The sequence below is a fragment of the Pantherophis guttatus genome, chromosome 2 (assembly GCF_059756535.1).
Source record: "Pantherophis guttatus breed Tessera chromosome 2, ASM5975653v1, whole genome shotgun sequence".
Taxonomy (NCBI): domain Eukaryota; kingdom Metazoa; phylum Chordata; class Lepidosauria; order Squamata; family Colubridae; genus Pantherophis; species Pantherophis guttatus.
Window position 1 is genome coordinate 70,302,474 of NC_142064.1, and position 19,026 is coordinate 70,321,499.

Below are 19,026 nucleotides of genomic sequence, written 5' to 3' on the forward strand. Positions count from 1 at the left end.
CCAATTTATAAAATCACGAATTAAAAAAAAATAATTAAAAGAGGATAATTAGGCCAGGCCAGCCTGCTGAAATAGAAAAGTTTTGAGAGCACGGCGAAACGTGCGCAGGTCCGGGATCCTCCGTATCTCTGGGGGGAGCTCGTTCCAGATGGTAGGTGCCCCCACAGAGAAGGCTCTCCCCCTGGGGGCCGCCAGTCGACACTGTTTGGCCAACGGCACCCTGAGGAGCCCCTCTCTATGAGAGCGTACTGGTCAGTGAGAGGCTATTGGTAGCAGAAGGCGGTCTCGTAAATACCCCGGTCCGATGCCATGGAGCGCTCTAAAGGTATAATACAATGTATACGTGCATAGGTATATAGTACTAAATTGAAACACATGGGGTCAGTTATGTGTTTAATTTAGTGGAAAAAAAATGTAAGAACATATTCATTGCATACTTCATACACAGCCTTCCTCCCTTCCTTCCTTCCTTCCTTCCTTCTTTCCTTCCTTCCTTCCTTCCTTCCTTCCTTTGCTGTTCTAGTAATTCTTTTTCTGTATGGCTTCTGGTCATTTTCTCCAGGTTGCAGAGCGGAACTACAGCCGTGTGTCTTTCTATAGTGAATCCAACAGTGATATGTCAAGTCCCCGCACAAGCGCTCGCCTACCCAAACAAAAGGTAGACTGCCACATAATGCCAAACTGCTCATTGATAGACACTCTATTACGAACATGCCTGAATTCTCATTCAGAATGAGAATTTTCAATTCTCATTCTGAAATGCCTAGGCTCCAATTTTGTTTTAAATTTCTCACGAAAAAAACAATGGGCCTATAAGTAATAACACCTGTGATGTAAAATATTTGTCAGTTCTAGGACCCTTTTGTGTTAGGTTAAAATATGAAACTGAAAAATGAAATAAACTATAATTCCAAGCTAATGTTTCAGACATATTTACTGAAATGGAAACCTCAGTGATTATAAAGGAATTTTGTCTGAGTAAATACAAACAGGATAATTGTATGCAGATAGTCCTCAACATACAATCATAATTGAGCTCAAAATTTCTGTTGTTAAGCGGGATATTTGTTAAGTGAATTTTGCCCCATTTTACGACCTTTCTTGCCCCAGTTAAGTGAATCACTGAAGTTGATAACTTAGTAACACGGATGAATCTGGCTTCCCCATTGACTTTGCTTGTCAGAAGGTCGCAAAAGGTCATCACAATGACTCTGGGATACTGCAACAGTCATAAATATGAACCAGTTGTCAAGCATCAGAATTTTAATCACATGACCATGGGGATGCTGCAAAGATTGAAACTGTGGAAAATGATCATAAGTCACTTTTTTCAGTGCCATTGTAACTTTGAACTTTGTAAATGAACTGTTGTAAGTCGAGGACTACCTGTATTTTAGATGCTGTTCTCTAGAGATCACAATAAATTACCTTTCTGTACTGCAGCAAAAAAAGGAAAAGCACACAAGAAGGGAGATTCTCTTTATGGGATAAAAGTTTGATGTATTCTGGGATTTAGGAATAACAGAAAGCCAAATGGCAAGGAAAATCCCAGCTCAGTCACCCTAAGTCGTCAATGCATTCAGTCCAATTTAAGTTTGAATAATCTTTAAATAACTGGAAGGTGTCTAATTTCATTCTTACTAAAGCTAAAGGCTTCCATGCTGCTTTATGTGACAGTCTCCTTTTACACATACAATAGTGGCCAAAATTGTGGAAACCTTTTGGGAAAATTGTATTTTTGAGGTCTGATGGTTAATAACACCACTTTATTGATCTTGGTCTCATCACTCCAAATAACACTGTCCCATTGTTCCTCTGTCCAGGTAATATGGGTTTTAGCCCAGTTTAGTCTTTTCCACCTTTGTTTGAGAGATAAAAGTGGCTTTTATCGTGGAATTCTAGATTTTAGGCCAAATTCCTGCAGTCTGCGCTGAACCGTCTTTGCACTCAAATTCACATTGCATTGTGCCATTTCATCTTGTATACACCCAGATGATTTTCTTCTGTCACATAGGCACAGTCTCTTAATTCTTCTATCATCACTTGCTATTGTACACCTTTTCCTGCTTTAACCAGTGTGGTTTTGTGGTGACCGTGTCTCCTTATACCTCTTCAAAAGCTTAAAAATGCCACCTTTGGTTAAGTTTCCACCAATTTTTCTTCTAATTTCTTTATCACTGTAGCCTTGTTCACTTAATAATACTATTTTACACTGCTTTCTGGGTGATCAGTCAACTCTATGCACCATGCTTTAATTTTATTACTTTTTACAAGCTCGCTAAATGAAAGAACACAAAAAAACCCAACCAACTTGATAGCGATCACATAACACACTGACAAATGTTCTCCTCTCAGCTTCAATATATGACATCAATAACTGAATCCTACTGTGATCTGATTGGCTCATTGCCAAAACAAGATGACACCTGATTGGCTCTCTAAACACCCATGCTTATTGGCTACAATCAGATGAAGGAAAGCTACCTGTGTTGTGGCCGGCCAGCGGCCTACGCGAATCGTGTCTGATCCTGATGAAGAGGAGGCTGGTGTGGTGTCGCGCCAGCAGTCTTCACAGCCAACGCTCGCGTTGGACAGCGAGGAGGCTGAAGAGAATGTGATGGCAGAGGCAGAGACTCAGCCAGGGCCTTCAGAACCTCCAGAGGCTCCTTCCAGTGGAGAGAGCGAAGTGGAGGAGCCTCTCCTCAATGCTCGGGCATGCAGGGCTGCCAGAAGGCAGGAGTGGCTACTCAGGAGGAGGAGGTCTATTCGAGAGTAGGGCTTGAGGAGAATTAGTCACTCCCTTAGCCTACTTAAGTTGCATGCAGCTAGTGCTTTCTTGCTGGAAACAACTCATTACTACAGAGCATCTTGGAGAGCGAGCGACTTCTCATATCTTGTTTTCTGGGCTGGTTGCCAACCTTTGTCGGACTTTGTTCTTAATAACTTTGATAAGGACCCTTTGCACGGGAAGCCTGCATTCTTGAAAGGGGTTTGTTTGGAATTAAACAGTGTTTGTGAAGCTTGGTGTGTGTCACATTCTCTGGGAATCTGAAGCTGGGGCAGAACAACCTGATATCAATCTAAGCAAGTTGTGCTTCCTTTTTCTGGTTATTTGGCTATAACTTTTCATAGAATACAGATAATTGAATAAACTTTGTTGCATTACATTCTTGATTAAATTATCTTTCCATTGATATATAATTTTATGGTACCGCTCCCCAAAAACGTGGTATTATTACTTATTAGTCATCAAACCTCATACAAACCTCCACAATTTTGGCCACTACTGTATTATTGTAGACTTCATCTTCATTAACTTAAAATGAATTAACTTAAAATATAACTGCATGCTACAGAAGATTTAGACCTTCATTCTGGACCACTTATGTGTTGGTCATACATGCAATTATCACTAATTCTTACTAATTTTTCTTGGAAAAAAATACTACTGATACAGTATTGTAAGGTTTATTAGGCTCTACTAATAAGGATTGCCCTATGGTACTAGTTCTGCCATTGCAAAATGTATGACAGTTAGAATAAACTTTTTTAAAAACCACTTCTTCAGCTATTATTTTTGGTCAGTCTTCTAGGGGATTTCTTTTTCACCAACATGTTATTGTGTGCTTTCTTAATGTTTAGCTGCCTGTGTGTGTTCAGGGACTAATATGAAAGGATTCCCTTTTGGATCTCCTCCTTTCAGAGTTCTGCTTTGAAATCTAATCTTGAAAGTCAATTGTTAATCACATTTGGGTTTTAATATACTATATAGCATTTTCATGAAGAGATCGCACTTCAGATGGTGGTCAGCACAGGCATGGTGAGAGAATCAGTCTTCAAGTATTCTTGGTTCTTCTTTGAATTGCTGGTAAGATTTTGTATGGCCCTTTTATTTTCAGTAAAGGAAATTATAGTATATGATTTGATGTTCAACTCTAATAAAATAGAACAAATATTTCAGCATTAAGTTCCTTTCCGTCACTAGGTATTAAGGAAACATGACTCCTGAGCAAACAATAAATGTTTACAGCATGTTCAGGAGAGAAGTTATGAAATGGGAATAGCTTTCAAGGAAGTAATAATATTCTTCTAGTCAATTAAAATAAAATTTTAATTCTAGATTATTAATCTAACTGACATGTCCATCGAATACGCAAAAAAATAAACTGGCCAAAAGGAACTGTTTAGTAAGTGAAAAATTATCCCTAAAACATTCATACATACATACATACACATATATATGTTAAAAAAATTAAACTGTTTAGAGTTACCCAGTGTCACGTCAAACACATTAATTATATGTGACTGTGCAAAACACTGGAAGCATTTTATTGATATTCTAATTTTGTAATCATAAACAGCAGAGTAGACAACCCCTAATGTTGGGTCCTTGAGGCTCCCAGTGGTTAAATTGCATTTTTCAAAATCATGTATAAATAAAAGCAGGAAATGTATTTACTACTAATTGTAATAGTTGAGCAATACACCTAATATAGATTATATCTTACATCTAAGAATTTTAGAATGGAACCCCACATTTAAGTTTAATGGGTGCATTGCAAGTTCTCATTTTAGCCGCAGAATTTTTGGAACAGAATTTAGAAATGTTAAGTTATCATTCCATGAAATCTAGAGAAAGGATTCTTCACAATGTGTGAATTCTTTCAGCTTTACTATTTGCCGTTGTTTACAAACTCACATTTGATAAACGATGCTGATTTTTTTTGAGGTAAAAAGCATGGCTCAGTATGTTGACAATGTACAGAAGCAGGATGTTCCCCGCAGAGCTCGATTTTCCAACCGCTTCAAAGATGACATCACCACAATTGTCAGTGTTGTTACCTCAGAGGTTGCTGCACTTTCAATTAAGGCCCAAAAGGTAATTTTACAATCTAGAATAAACAGAACCTCAAAAAAAAAAAATCTCACAATTGTATACTTTTATTCCAGGGAGATTGTTCCTATACCTCAATATCAGTTCAAAATCAACCATTATTTATGTTAGAATTCTAGATCATTGCCTTTTTTTCTGATTACCAGAGGGGGGCATTTGATTAACATCATTTTCAGGGAATTCATATTTTAGGGAAACAGAGAACTATTGTGGACAGGAAAGGCAGGGTTATCATGCATTTAGGGCTGCATTTTGTGAATGGTAGGGTCAGAATTTTCAATTAGTTTCATAGTATGCTGATGATACCCAGCTATATATCTCTGCCCTTGCTGAACTAAGCGGTGCTGCCAATGTCCTATCCTAATGTCTAGAGGTTCTAGGGGTTTCAATGGGGAAACAATAGATTTGGTTCACCCCTGGCAAGACTGAGAGTTTTGAGGCCACCTGGAACTAGGAATTTACTATCTTTGATTCTGGATGGAGTTGCACTTCTTCAGATAGACCTGGTACACAATATGATGATACTTCTGGACTAGAACTTTCTGGACATAACTTTTGTTTGAAGAACAGGTGGCAATCGTGACTAAGAGGGCCTTTGTAAATTATTTTTTAAAGTTATAGTAAAGCCAGAGTATAAATCATAAGGCTGTACAATATCAATAAGCTTTGGTAATAACACTACAAAATTGTCTGATTAATGGAATGACCATGTTATTTTCTGAATAGGTGCAATAACAAGTGCTACCATACCATTAATATCTTTAAACTATTTACTGAAAAGCTAAATTTTCAAGAACCAGATTAAAAGTTAAAGGAGACTGAGGGTATCCTTCTCAGGTTGATATTGATGTTTCAAACTCACACACACACACACTATTGTTAGGTGAGAATAGCAATTTACTCAAGGGTGAGTAGATAAACAGCAGACAAGGAAAGGAATGTAAATGTAAACAGTCTCTTGGAAAGAAAACTTGCAAGAATAGTTTCACTTTTAAAAGGAAGGCACAGAAGAGAAATTAAAATCCAGTCCAAGGTTCAGAAAGCCAAGTCAGGTTTGTCAGTCAGTTTAAAGCTGATCCCTGGCCTGGTGTCTCTTGAGGCTGACATTTTACTGGTTCATCTGGAACAGCTTCTTCAGATTCAAACTCTTGAGTCCTGGACCATGACGGTACTCTAAAATATACAAAAAATATTTTTGTAATGACTCTAACTATAGGGTGAAAATTCCAAATTATAATCCAAAGACAAAGCAATAGCAATAGCACTTAGACTTATATAGTGCTCTATAGTGCTTTACAGCACTCTGAGCAGTTGGGGCCAAAATGTCAGCATATTGGCCCCAACAATCTGGGTCCTCATTTTACTGAACTTGGAAGGATGGAAAGCTGAGTCAACCTTGAACCCTGTCAAGATCGAACTCCAGGCTGTGGGCAGAGTTAACCTGCAAGACTACATTCTAACCACTGTACCACCAGATTTCCAAAGATGGTACAAACTCGTATCTTCTCACATACTTCATAAATTTAATCTGAATAATAACATCCAATCAGATTAAAATATCTGATTCTAATTTATCTGTTACAATGTCCAAAATGTCAGTTGTCAAATGGATATTATCAGATGTCTGGTTTGTTCTATAAGTCTATTAAGCCTGAAATCTTAATCTTTTTCCCTAATCATTATTACATTTTTGACATCTACATTCTTTTATTAACCTTAGTCAGTCTTTATATTGCCAAATTGTCAAGTATTTATGCTTTCTGTGACATGTAGGAATCTTAAAATGAATCTAGAATGAATTGCACATGATGAACCAATAGCATTTACCTAACTAACTTTAGTCCAAGTAAGTCAAAATACTGGTTTCTAGGCCACTAATTGCATGTGACGTACATTTGTATTCTTCTGGGTATTGATGAACCGGTTTGTGTGGTCCATCATGTTATGATAAATCTAAACACAGTGGGCAAAAGTTTAAGTGTGATAGTTTTCCTCACCTGTCATTTTAATTCATGTATAATTATATTAATCTATAATTATTGTGCAGATTTTACCTCAGAGTATATAACACCTTTGTTTTTGGGTAATAATCTTTCTTTCTTTTTTTAAGGAAAGTGAACAGGCAGAAAAGGTCAACATTAGCTTGGCATTTTTCCTATACGATCTTCTTTCTTTAATGGATCGTGGATTTGTGTTTAACCTCATCAAACACTACTGCAATCAGGTAGGCCTCATTAGAAAAATCCCTCAAATAAAGACCATACAATAGTACATCCCAATATATAACTTTCAAGTGTGTAAAGACTGCAATTTGATTTTAGATTACTGTCTTAAGTGTAAAACAGAGAGAGGTCCATTGCTCATAAGAAAAATTCAAATATCCTATTACAGAAATATCTTATTTAGCTGGCTGAAAATCAGATAATAGCATTTGATATTTTACATTCCTAAAAACTCTTCATCGGACAGGATGGTAACTAAAGCAAAAAATGGAAGCTTTTAAAGTGAGGCTTAAAAAATGGGCTTTTCCCAGTTATTATGCCATGGTTCTCTTAAACATAGTAACAAGTGTAAGGCGAGAAGGATTGAAATATCCTAAAGATGCAGTAGCTGGTTTCTTTTTGTCTACAACTCTTAGGAAAACTCCTGAGTACAATCCCACACTAATAGGATCCAAGTTGTACATTTGGAGAATAGTCCAATACTTCTTCTAAGACCAACAGCGTGGAGGCAGGACTAATATAGATTTTTCTTTCTCAGGCCTACTCTTACTCAGTTGTTGGTGGTGTTTGGGTTTTTTTGTTTTTGTTTTTTGCTGATGGAAAGTGTTTAAGAACTCACAAGCTAGCAGTCTATTTTGTGACTTTGAAGTGGCCTCGGTTTGGAATTCATAAGCATGAAATCTTCAATTCCCCAGCCACTTCCATTAACTCACTCATTCATGCTAATATTGATGGGGATTGAAGATTATCAAAATGTGAGGGGAGACATCCCATCTCCTTAACAGATTATTGATTAAATCATTCAAATCAGCTTGGTAATTAATTGGTGAATATCTCTTTCAAAAAGATTCCTACATTAGTCTTCTTACACATGGAAAACTGACTTGCCAAACAATTAACTCAAATGTCTAGACTAGAATCTATATGTCGGAAAAACATGTGTATGATCATCTAGATGCTCCCTCAGTTGGCAAAGACCAACAAATGTGCAATCGTATCGTCTTCCTGAATAAGTGAACTAGTTTTGAGTTGGGCAAAACAATTCCAACACCCAACGTTTATCAATTTTAGAGGATATAAAGATCCTCCCAACTTTTTCAGATACTTCCTTTAACATTCTTTGCAGGCTACAGAGGTTTCAAACCAGTACTATGGAATTTTGCTTTTTTCCTAGGGCTTCTTTGGAATTAAAAAATCAGTTTTGCATTGATAGATTTTACTGATGTAATTCCTAAGAGATCTGTAAGGGGTGTGCATAAGAGCACCAGCGTGCCTACCGTCCCTGTCCTAATGTTTCTTCTATTTGTACCTATTTTATGTATCCATGTTATACTTATTACTAAATACGTTCTAAATACTAAATAAAATAAATAAATAAATAAAATAAATTCAGTTGTACTAAGATATTGCTAGTAACAATTGTCATGTATTTAAAACACAATATTTTTAAATTGCACAGATGAAGAAAGTATATTACAAAATTACTTTCTAGCGAGAATTATGACATTAGCAGAAAATAATACATTTTATTAAATGTCGCCACTAGGAGAGACGGTCTAATAGATGTAAACTTAATGTGATGCAAGTATTAAATGGAACAGTTGAAAATGTTTATTGCTTCTTTATTAGTTTTATTGATCTATTTCAAGAGCAAAGTATTTCTCTCTTTATGGAAGTATTCATCATGCTTTTCTTTGCAATTATTCCTTTCTAGTTGTCAAATAAAATGAGTAATATCCCAGTGTTGTTGTCCATGAGGCTGGAGTTCCTACAAATTCTCTGCAGTCATGAACATTACCTCAATTTGAATCTCTTCTTTCTGACTTCAGGATGTGCTCCAACATCTCCCTCTCCTTCTATATCATCCCAGGTAGTTCCCCTATTTTTTAAAAAATACAATTTAATAATATTGGGAGTACCTTCGTTAGCAGAACCAGAATATATCAATGATTGGGTCTTCATATTTCTTCACATTGATTATACATTAATATTTTATGTCATAATGAATCTATCATCCTTTTCCCCCATACATCTGTATAGATGGGAAAGCAGGAGTATGTTTGCTGACATCACCCCTTAATTTTGTCATATTCGGTATGAATGAATGAATGAATGAATGACTGAATGAATGAATGAATGAATGAATGAATGAATGAATGAATGAATGAAAATGCAATTGCATATGCATATGCATAGGCCAGATAATCCATTAAACATGTAGAATGCAGGAATAAATCCACGAACCACAATTCCTTTCTCCTCATATACGTTCAATATATAGAGAGAAAGGGCATCTAGGGATATTTGTAAGCACTGGTGTTTTCTAGGAAGGTATCTACTAGGAGGAATTGGAGAATTATATTCTCAGACAGACTAGATTCTGCTTTTTTTTTTTTTTTAAGGAATGTAATTCTCCAATTCCTCCTATTAGATACCAGGTCAATCTTCTGCCATATAAGAATGGAAAAGGAATCCTATCAGATCAGTTCTGTCTGTTAAATTGAAAAAAACTTATTATATATTCAACTGAAGGTGTTTGTGCACAAACATATTCACAGCCTTATACATTCAGGAATAACCCACAAAATGGCTGAAGTCAACAGCAGCTTCTGCTTCTTCAGCATGATTTAATATTATCAGTTGAATCTTTTCCAACTAATGTATATTAGTATGCATTATATATGATGTATATGATGATCAGTTTCTGCCTTACCTGTGTATATAGAGGTATAAATTCATTCCATTAAATTTCTGAATTTTTTTTTGCTTATATTTATTTTTTATTTTGATTTTATGATACTAAAGTACTTCACAAAGCCAAAGACATGTTTTATTCTTTCTTTAATAAATGATTGTTAATTCAATTTTCATATAAAATGTTTTAGAGATGTTTTGTTATAAAGCAGAAATATTTAAGAAAGAACTTTACGTCAAGTCATTCTATTATTTTTTAAAAATGCAACCAACAATTCTGTGTCATAGTAAATCTATGCTTTGGATTTCAATATAAGCATACCGTTTGCCACTTTCTTTCATTTATTATAGAATTCAAGCTCCTGCTCAAGTTTCCAGGATCAAAAACTTAACAGCATGTTTGAGCTTACAGCAGATTATCGACAGCAGCACTTCCTCACAGGGCTACTTTTCACAGAGTTGGCAGCTACCTTGGATGCAGAAGGGGAAGGGTAGGTCTCATTTTCCCCCCAGAGATTTACATGTGTAAGCAACACTCATGAATTATAGGTACGGAATTGGGTTTCAGTCAAGTATTCTTGAAATACTTTAATCACTCAGTTCTTTTTATATAGCTAGATCAGCCAGCTTGATCTATTGGTTAAGGCGCCAGGCTAGAAACCAGGAGACTGTGAGTTCTAGTCCCATCTTAGCCATAATGAAAGCCGGCAAAGTGAACTTGGGCCAGTCACTGTCTCTCAGCCCAACCATCTCATACGGTTGTTGTTGTGGGAGAAATAGGAAGAGGAAGGAGTAGTCTGTATTAAGAAGCATTTTACTTTAACATATTGTATGAATTCAGCCACTTCTAACATTTGGAGTAATATTAAAGTCCAGTAGTGGCGAACATTTTTAGCACCGAGTGCTAAAACAGGAACATGCGCGCATGCGCGTGCGTGCTGGAAACTGGAAGGGCAGCTCTGCAGCATGCACACACATGCACGTTAAAAAGCGGAAGCTCAGCTTCCCAGCATACGCATGCGCACTGGCCACCTGGTCTTCTGGTTTCTAACACGCATGCGCACGTGAAGAACAGCTGGCCGGCATGCGCATTGGGGAGCTGCTCTTCCAGTTTCCGATGCTCCCGCGCGCGTGAAGACTAACTTGCCAGCGCGCATGTGCGCGCCAGAATCCAAAAGAGCAACGGGCAACAACTGGCATGCCCAGAGAGATGGCTCTGCATGTCACTTCTGGCATGCATGCCATAGGTTCACCATCACGGTTATAACCTGACCTCAACGTAGCAATAAGGTATAAACAACTGGGTCTAGATTATTTTACTAGGCCAGGATGCTCCCGTATGCCTAATGTGACCTGCAAATGTTTTGTTAATTCCCAAACAGTGTGAGAATAGTTTTTTTTTTTTTATTAAAAAGAAAGCATGTGCAATTTATGGCTTAAATTCTTTTCCTAAAGGGGACAAATTTAACTTGTCTCTCAAAATACTCCCATATTCTTTATGTTTATCCTGTTATTTCTTGTACTATTCTATGATTGACCGATAAAAAAGGGTCCTTGTCTTTTTTTTTTGTCCTGACAGAATAAGCAAGGTGCAGAGGAAAGCTGTCAGCGCTGTCCACAGCTTGATGAGTTCACATGACTTGGATAAATCCTGCTTGAAGCCAGAAATGAAAGTGAAAATTGCTGCACTTTATCTGCCTCTGGTTGGCATAATTCTGGATGCCCTTCCTCAATTACATGATTTTACAGGCAAGAGGAGATGATGATGATGATGATGATATACTTAATGTCTTCTAGATGGTATATAAAAATGAAAAAGTTGACTGTTTTTCCCTTTTGACCTACCATCTACTAGATGTGGATTGTTTTGACTTCTGTGGCATTCAGTATGCTCACAAAATAGAGCAGAAATTCAGGAATTTGTCATTAGAGGGTAAGGTAATGATTTTTTCCCCACAAAATATATTTGCCTAAATACAGGTATTTAGGTATGATAGGTAAGTATATTTACCTAAGTGATAATGGAAAATGTAAGGACAGAATTTATTAGCTGTCTTTATGCAGTATGCTACCATGAGGTGTGACTTACAAATCAAGTCATGCCTCACATCAGTGGTGGGTTGCTCCTGGTTCGCACCGGTTTGCAAGAACCGGTAGTAAAAATTTGTAGTAGTTCGAAGAACCGATAATACCATTGGCTGGCCACGCCCCCGAACCGGTCCCCGGCCCGGTCGCCGCTTGCTTACCCCGCCCACCTCTTCAGAGGCTTTTTTTTTTTACTTTTAAAAGCATTTTTTTCTACAATATCTTTTAAAAAATGCTTTTAAAAGTTAAAAAAAAGCCTCTGATGATCATGCGGCTCAGCTGGGATCGTCAGAGGCTTTTAAAAGCATTTTTTTCTGCAACCTCTTAAGGTTGTAGAAAAAATGCTTTTAAAAGTAAAAAAAAAAAGTTGGCCACGCCCACCCAGTCACATTATCCCCCACCAAGCCACGCCCACAAAATAAGCCATGCCCACAGAACCGGTAGTAAAAAAAATTAGAACCCACCGCTGCCTCACATTCACAAAATACTCCAAGCCACCAACAAGCAAACTTCATGAGGGCATAGCACTTTTCTCTGAAGAAAGCCACAGAATGTTTCCTTAGGTGCAAAGCTCATGTAGGAGATGAGAAAAGTTACCTCATTCTGCTCATTGCAGGAAAACGGAGGAAAAGAAAAAATGGCAACTGCAGCTTTTGCACACATACACAGCCCATTCTACATTTAAAACTAAATGATTATACTCCCAATATTTTGAAATGAAAATGTTCCTATTACTTAAAATTCCTCTTGCCTCAGCTGAACCAGCTCAGCATATTCCCAGCTCCCTGGACAGTTTTTTTTCCTGAGTTATTTAATTCATTCTCTATCCCTTGGAGTCCTGTAGATGGCACTCCATCCCCAACACTTCTTACATTGCTGAGGACTGTCAGAAAGTGGGCTAATTCTTTCCTTAATTAATGAAAATTCTCAGCAGCAGTACCAACCTGGGGGTAGAACTGGAAGAAATGCCATTAGTAAGAAATTTTAAAAGGATTCACAAACTTAATGTGACATGTTCAGTGTTGCTTATCTGTAGTTTTGCCCTTATTGGATTTGCTAGATTCCTCAGACAACATAACTGCCTGCAAATAAGCTTAAACATAGTTTAACCTAGCATGTTATGCAGACCTGCTCATCTGGTTAGTTGATCATTACGAAAGCCCAGAAAATTTAGTTTACTAAACCATGGTTCAGTTAACAATGGGTAACAATGTCATGCAAACAGAACCAATATCTTTTCATCGCCATTATTGGACTTGTGAATGGGGTGTAGCGGCTAAACAAATGTGGAAAAGCAACTCCACAGAGAATTGTTAATCTATTAAGTGCCGGTAGCAAAGTGAGAGAGATATATTAGGATGACACAGTACTTTGGATCTGATTTTTTAAAAAAATACTTAGTATGTTCAAATATGCAAATCTAGTACCTGTCTGCCAGTTTCCAATGCAGCTGTGTCTTTTCAAAATCCTTATAAAACTCCCACAGGATCCCACAATTTTTACTCACAGATCATCTTCTAAGGATTTGGTTTTAATAAGATGTGGATAGGGTCCTTCAAAGGGGGGGGGGAAATCCTTGTTATCTGTGAGGCAAGAGAATTTCCATTTCTTTCCTAGCCTACTGGCTATGCATCAGACAAAATCATCTGTGTTCAGTTTCCAACTTTCTTCCTGTGTAAATGTGATAAAGATGTGATTCAACTCAGGTACCTATTTTAAAGAACCAGTAATTTTAACACTTTTGCATGATAATGGTGTTATCACCAACAATTTGCATAAATGCAGCAAATATCTCTCAGCTTTTGTTTTCTCAACTTTTTCTTGTGTAATGTCTTTTTTAGTGTTGTATACTGTTGTCTAAATGGCTTTCTTAATGCCTAGAGGCTTTTGAGAATGCATTTGTTGTGTTTTTTCCCATCTGTTGTTTCGGTGTCGGGCAGGACTAAATGGAGAAATTTATGCCCTGGCTGTTCCTGCTCTGAGCTCATATAATGCAGGACAGGAAAAGGGAACACCATAAAATATTGGGAAAAGAGCAAACAGAGGGGGCAGTTTTAATCAATTATAGTCAGAGAGAAAAGAAAAGCTGAAAAGAAAAACAAGAGAAGGAACAGATAGACAAGACTGAAGGAAGGAAACAAAGGTCACATAATAAGAGAAACTAAAACTATAGACTTGATTTTAAAAAACTTGTGAACATTACTAGAGATATATTATCTGTTGTAAAATTTGCCAAGTAAAGAAATTCATTAATTCTAGAGTTAAAACAAATCTTTCTTTTTGTTATCTACCTCTGAGAATGAGGTAATTTTACATGGCACAAGCTGTAGTTTTATACTAGATACAGTAGAACCTCTGGTCACGAACGCTTCTCACCACGACCAAATCGGGTTCCGACCAAAAAATTCACTATTTTTTTTTCATGGCCGATTTCCCCTTCCAAAGCATCAAATTTCCAAAATTAGATTTGGGTCATGACCAAATCGGGTTGCGACCAAAGTTATGGAATGAATTATGGTCATGACCAGAGATTCTACTGTATTCACTCTCGTTCAAATACAGAAAACCAGTCTGACAGAATGGTTAAAATGCTATAGTAGAAATTGGGAGACTATGAGTTCCAATCTTCCATTAGGCACGTAAACTGCTTAAGTCACCCTCTTTCAGCCCAGCGAACCTCATAGGGCTATTATGTGGAAAATAGGAAGAGGAAGAATTAGGTAGCTACCTAGAATTGTAAAAATAAAGGTGGATATAAATCAAACAGTGCATGCATACATAGGACCATATAATGGCACACAAAACTCTTTTAAGCAGTGGGAATATTAATAGACAAAGTCCAGTTCGCCCTAATCAAGGGACAGGACAAATTTCAAAAATCCACAAGAAACACATCATATAAGATACATTGTTTTCAGTGCTGGACTTTTTCACATGGAGTGTAGGTTTTATGCTAGAATTCACAGGCTTCCATCCCACTCCAGCTAATATGGAATAGCCTTGTTATTTCTTAAATTTCTGCACTGCCCATCTCATTTAAGTTTGTTTAGGATGCAGATTATTCAGAAATGTAGAAGTATTTTCAAATATCCCATTATTGATTGGAACTTTAACCTGGCATTTCTGGGCTTTTCAGCCTGGTTATATTTTAATACTCTGTTGCCCTTGCTTCCATGGGGTTAGCACTTGTGTCAGAAAAACAGAGTAGAGGATTAGAAGGAGCAGGTCTGGGGCTGATTGATTTGGAGTGCTGCAACTCAGATTTGCAGATGCAGAAGTTTTTAGCTACATATTTATACTATGTTTATTATGACCATTGACCAGAATATCAAAATCCACAGCAGTTAGAACAAAATAAATGCATTTCAGTGGTTACTAGATACACTCTTGATACATCTTCCTCTGAGAATAAGCTATCCAAAACGTCTTTGACTGGAGAAATATGGAAAAAGCCATGCTGAAAACCCCTTTCAGAGAACCTGCACTTTCCAATTTAGTTCCAGATGTTCACAATGGGAAAGGCCGTGCTGCATGGCCAGATGAAGAACAAGAATCAGCAAACCAGATTAACCACAATATTGCTCTGGCTATTGCTGGGAATCAGTTTAATTTACGATCTTCTGGCTCCTCTATGTTTACGATGGTAAGGCTTTTTACAGTATTTTACAGGAGTCCCTTCCTGAATAATGTTCCTATGATTTTATCTTGTTATGTTATTAACTATTATTAGCCCTGCTGTCAAAACTTCTCTCATTCTCTGATTTGAACTAGATTGGTAGTTATTTACGTTCTAGGTACACTTTATTTTTTCCAAACGGAAAAACTTCTTTCGCTACCTAAAATGAGGGTGGGCAGCAGAGTGCCTCTAGACGTTTTGAACTACAGTTGCAGTTATCCCTGCCAGTGTGGCTAGGGATTATGGATGTTATGGTTCAAACTATCTTGAAGACTCTATCATCTCTCCTGGATTAAGGGGATCAACTGCACGTGATTAAGCAAATGAATTTAATCCGTTGTGTAAAGCAGCAGTGTAAACTAATCTGGTAGTGGGATGTTTGATTTAGAGCTGCTTTCAGTTGACAAATGACATCAGCCCTATAGAAAACCCATCTGAAAGGGTTCCTTATTGAGTTCTATTTAAGAAGGTGTATCTTCATCTCAGGAGACTAGGATATTTATCCATATCTTTTTCCTTATCCGTTTATCATAACCTCACATTGGAAAGCTTTCATTTCCTACATGAATCAGAAGTGATTAAGAAGTTCAGTGACGACCATCTGAAGTTTTATTTCAGTTAAATAAAGAGCTGGCTTCTGCTGAGTAAAAAACTATTGATGGAGGAATCCTTGCTCACCATTTGAAATAAAGATATTCCTTGCTCAGTAATAATACCAATACCAATAGCACTTAGACTTATTTGCTGCTTCACAGTGCTTTACAGCCCACTTTAAGTGATTTACAGAGTCAGCATATTGCCCCCAACAATCTGGGTCCTCATTTTACCCACCTCAGAAGGCTGAGTCAACCTTGAGCTGGTGAGAATCAAACTGCCAGACTGCAGGCAGCCAGCAGTCAGCAGAAGTAGCCTGCAGTATTGCATTCTAACCCCTGCATTACCACTAAAAATGAGCTAGGTTGTAAAAATATAGGATCAGGGAGGTCCAGGTTCCAGTCAGTTTCAACCATGGAAGTCAAAGGAACAGATTTTGGAGATTATGTATTCCAATACACTCTTACTCAGCCTAACTCACAGGATGATTGTTGTAGGGAAAAATTGGAAGAGAAAGTGCTCTGTATGTTGTCTTGAGCTGGAAGAAAGTCAGGATATAAATGTCTCTAGTAAAAAATAAAAGCTACCGTAATAAAAATGGCTCTTGGCTGTTAATTAGAAAAGACATTCTAAGATGACAGTAAGAAGCTCTCACAATTTGAAGATGTGATGTTCCGATGTTTTGTTCCTGCGGTAAAATTTGCTATATTGGAAGTCTTCTGATACATTTTCTTTCTGCTACTTTACCAACTTTTCATGACATCTCTTTCTAGTCCTGCAAATCATACAACACATTAAGTCCTGAGACAACCCGACATCTTTTGATCTGCTTCCTGTGGATCATGAAGAATGCTGATCAGAACCTTATTCAGAAATGGATTGCAGATCTTTCCTCTCTGCAGCTGAACCGGATCTTAGATCTTCTTTTCATCTGCGTCTCAGGCTTTGAATACAAGGTAGAAGAAATCATGTTCAAATCAAAGTGTTACTGCACTGCAAAAGATTATTTCTCAGATGGATGTTTACTGGCATCCTTGGGCAAAATTCCGAGTTGGGCTCTTAAAAGGCTTCAGTAACGTGGTGGTGGTTATTATTATGTCTTGAAGTATGCTTGCCTAAAGATGTAAATTTATTCTTCTATTTGGACAGGGCAAGCAAAGCTCAGACAAAGTCAGCACTCAGGCCCTGAAGAAATCACGAGATGCCAAAGCTCGTCTAGAAGAGGCATTGCTGAGGGGAGAAGGGGCCAGAGGTGAAATGGTGAAGCGGAGCAAGCTCCTTGCTGGTATGTCTTTGCTATTGTTCTTTGACTGTTTGTTTTTCTCATTGGAAGTGCAAAGAAATGGTGCCTGCACCTCCCACGGTTTTCAGTAAGTAATAAAAGTCAAGACTCAAAGCAAAATAGCATTTGCCATTGGTGTTACTTGGCAGAGATGCGAATGAATTTGGGATGTGCTGTTATTGTTGGATATTACTATCAAAATCAAAACCAGGCAGCTGCTATTACCAGATATTCATTTATTTGTTGTTAGTTGCAAAGTCATGTCCGAACCATCGCAACCCCATGGACAATGTTCCTCCAGGCCTTCCTGTCCTCTGCCATCCTCTGGAGTCCATTTAAGCTCAAGCTTACTGCTTCAGTGACTCCATCCAGTCACCTTATTCTCTGTCGTCCCCTTACCTTTTATTAGCCTTTATTACTTTATAAATGCAGGTAGTCCATGACTTACGACCACAATTGAGCCCAGAATTTCTGTTGCTTAGTGAGACAGTTGTTAAGCGAGTTTTGCTACATTTTAGGACTTTTCTGGTTAAATGAATCACTGCAGTTGTTAAGTTAGTAACATGGTATCTGACTTCCCTTTTGACTTGGCTTGTCAGAAGGTCACAAAAGGTGATCACCTGACCCTGGGATACTGTAACTGTCATAAATATGAGCCAATTGCCAAGCATCTGAATTGTGATCGTGTGATTATGGGGATGCTGCAAGGGTCATGTGGGAAAAACAGTCATAAGTTGTTTTTATTGCCATTGTAACTTTGAACTGCCATTAAATGAATGGTTGTAAGTTGAGGACTACCTGTAATTGAAGGCGGCACTCCTACATAATACGCCTGCCTCTTCCTATTTTCTCCACAAAAACAGCAACCCTGTGAGACTGCCCAGAGTCACCCAGTTTATTTTATGTGATCAGGACTGTGTTTACAGTTGGGTGACACAATATGAATCTTGATGCGGTCCTTGCTGAAGTTATTTTTAGTGTGATGCAAGCTACACCCAGTGTGCTTGCTAGCAATCAGGAACCTGAGGTCATGTGGGAGTTATTCCTGACCACTTCTTTCCTCTACCATTGTCCTTCTTTGGAAAGGAGACCCATTTATGGGTTTTATCAGATGGCATAAAACTCCAAATGTTATGAAGCACTAAGGCAAACATATAAATCTGCACGCAGCTGAAAGTAATTTTGGATTGAATCCTGAAACAGGATCAGCTCATTGGCAGAAGGGAGTTTAATAAAGAAATTACAGGAGTATCAATGAGCTGAACATGGTGAGTTGGTTCAGTAGAATGGGGTTCTCAAAAATTGTTCTAGTTCAAAATAAAAGGTATTGAGTGGCCTTTCTTCCCTCTTCTTTATTCCTCCTTAAGAATAGTCAGAGATAGAATACAAAGAAGAGTCAATCCTGCATCAAAACAAAATCTTTACAGAAAACAAGAATTTTGAGCAAAAACTGAAGGGGATGCAAGCCAGACATATATGAATAGATGAGGGAACTGAGATAAATCGGGTCAATAGTACAGTAGTTTTGTAGATCAAATTCAGTCATGAAAATTTGTCCAACTTCTCATGTTTAAATTGA

General features: G+C 37.6%; 1 protein-coding gene across 6 annotated transcripts in view; it reads left to right on the top strand.

Annotated features, from left to right (window-relative positions):
* DOCK8 (dedicator of cytokinesis 8) overlaps nt 1–19,026 on the top strand; it is a 92,360-nt gene that overhangs the window by 50,047 nt on the left and 23,287 nt on the right. For 3 of the 6 annotated variants that reach the window (XM_034410291.3, XM_034410292.3, XM_034410296.2), the window contains exons 23-32: nt 563–658; nt 3,773–3,868; nt 4,730–4,879; nt 7,005–7,118; nt 8,831–8,986; nt 10,162–10,301; nt 11,390–11,559; nt 15,393–15,538; nt 16,939–17,121; nt 17,315–17,450. In XM_034410291.3, coding sequence (XP_034266182.2) covers nt 563–658; nt 3,773–3,868; nt 4,730–4,879; nt 7,005–7,118; nt 8,831–8,986; nt 10,162–10,301; nt 11,390–11,559; nt 15,393–15,538; nt 16,939–17,121; nt 17,315–17,450 — 1,387 coding nt within the window. The remainder of the gene's footprint in view (nt 1–562; nt 659–3,772; nt 3,869–4,729; nt 4,880–7,004; nt 7,119–8,830; nt 8,987–10,161; nt 10,302–11,389; nt 11,560–15,392; nt 15,539–16,938; nt 17,122–17,314; nt 17,451–19,026) is intronic. The other 3 variants (XM_034410293.3, XM_034410298.3, XM_087886171.1) reach the window with 1 other exon arrangement.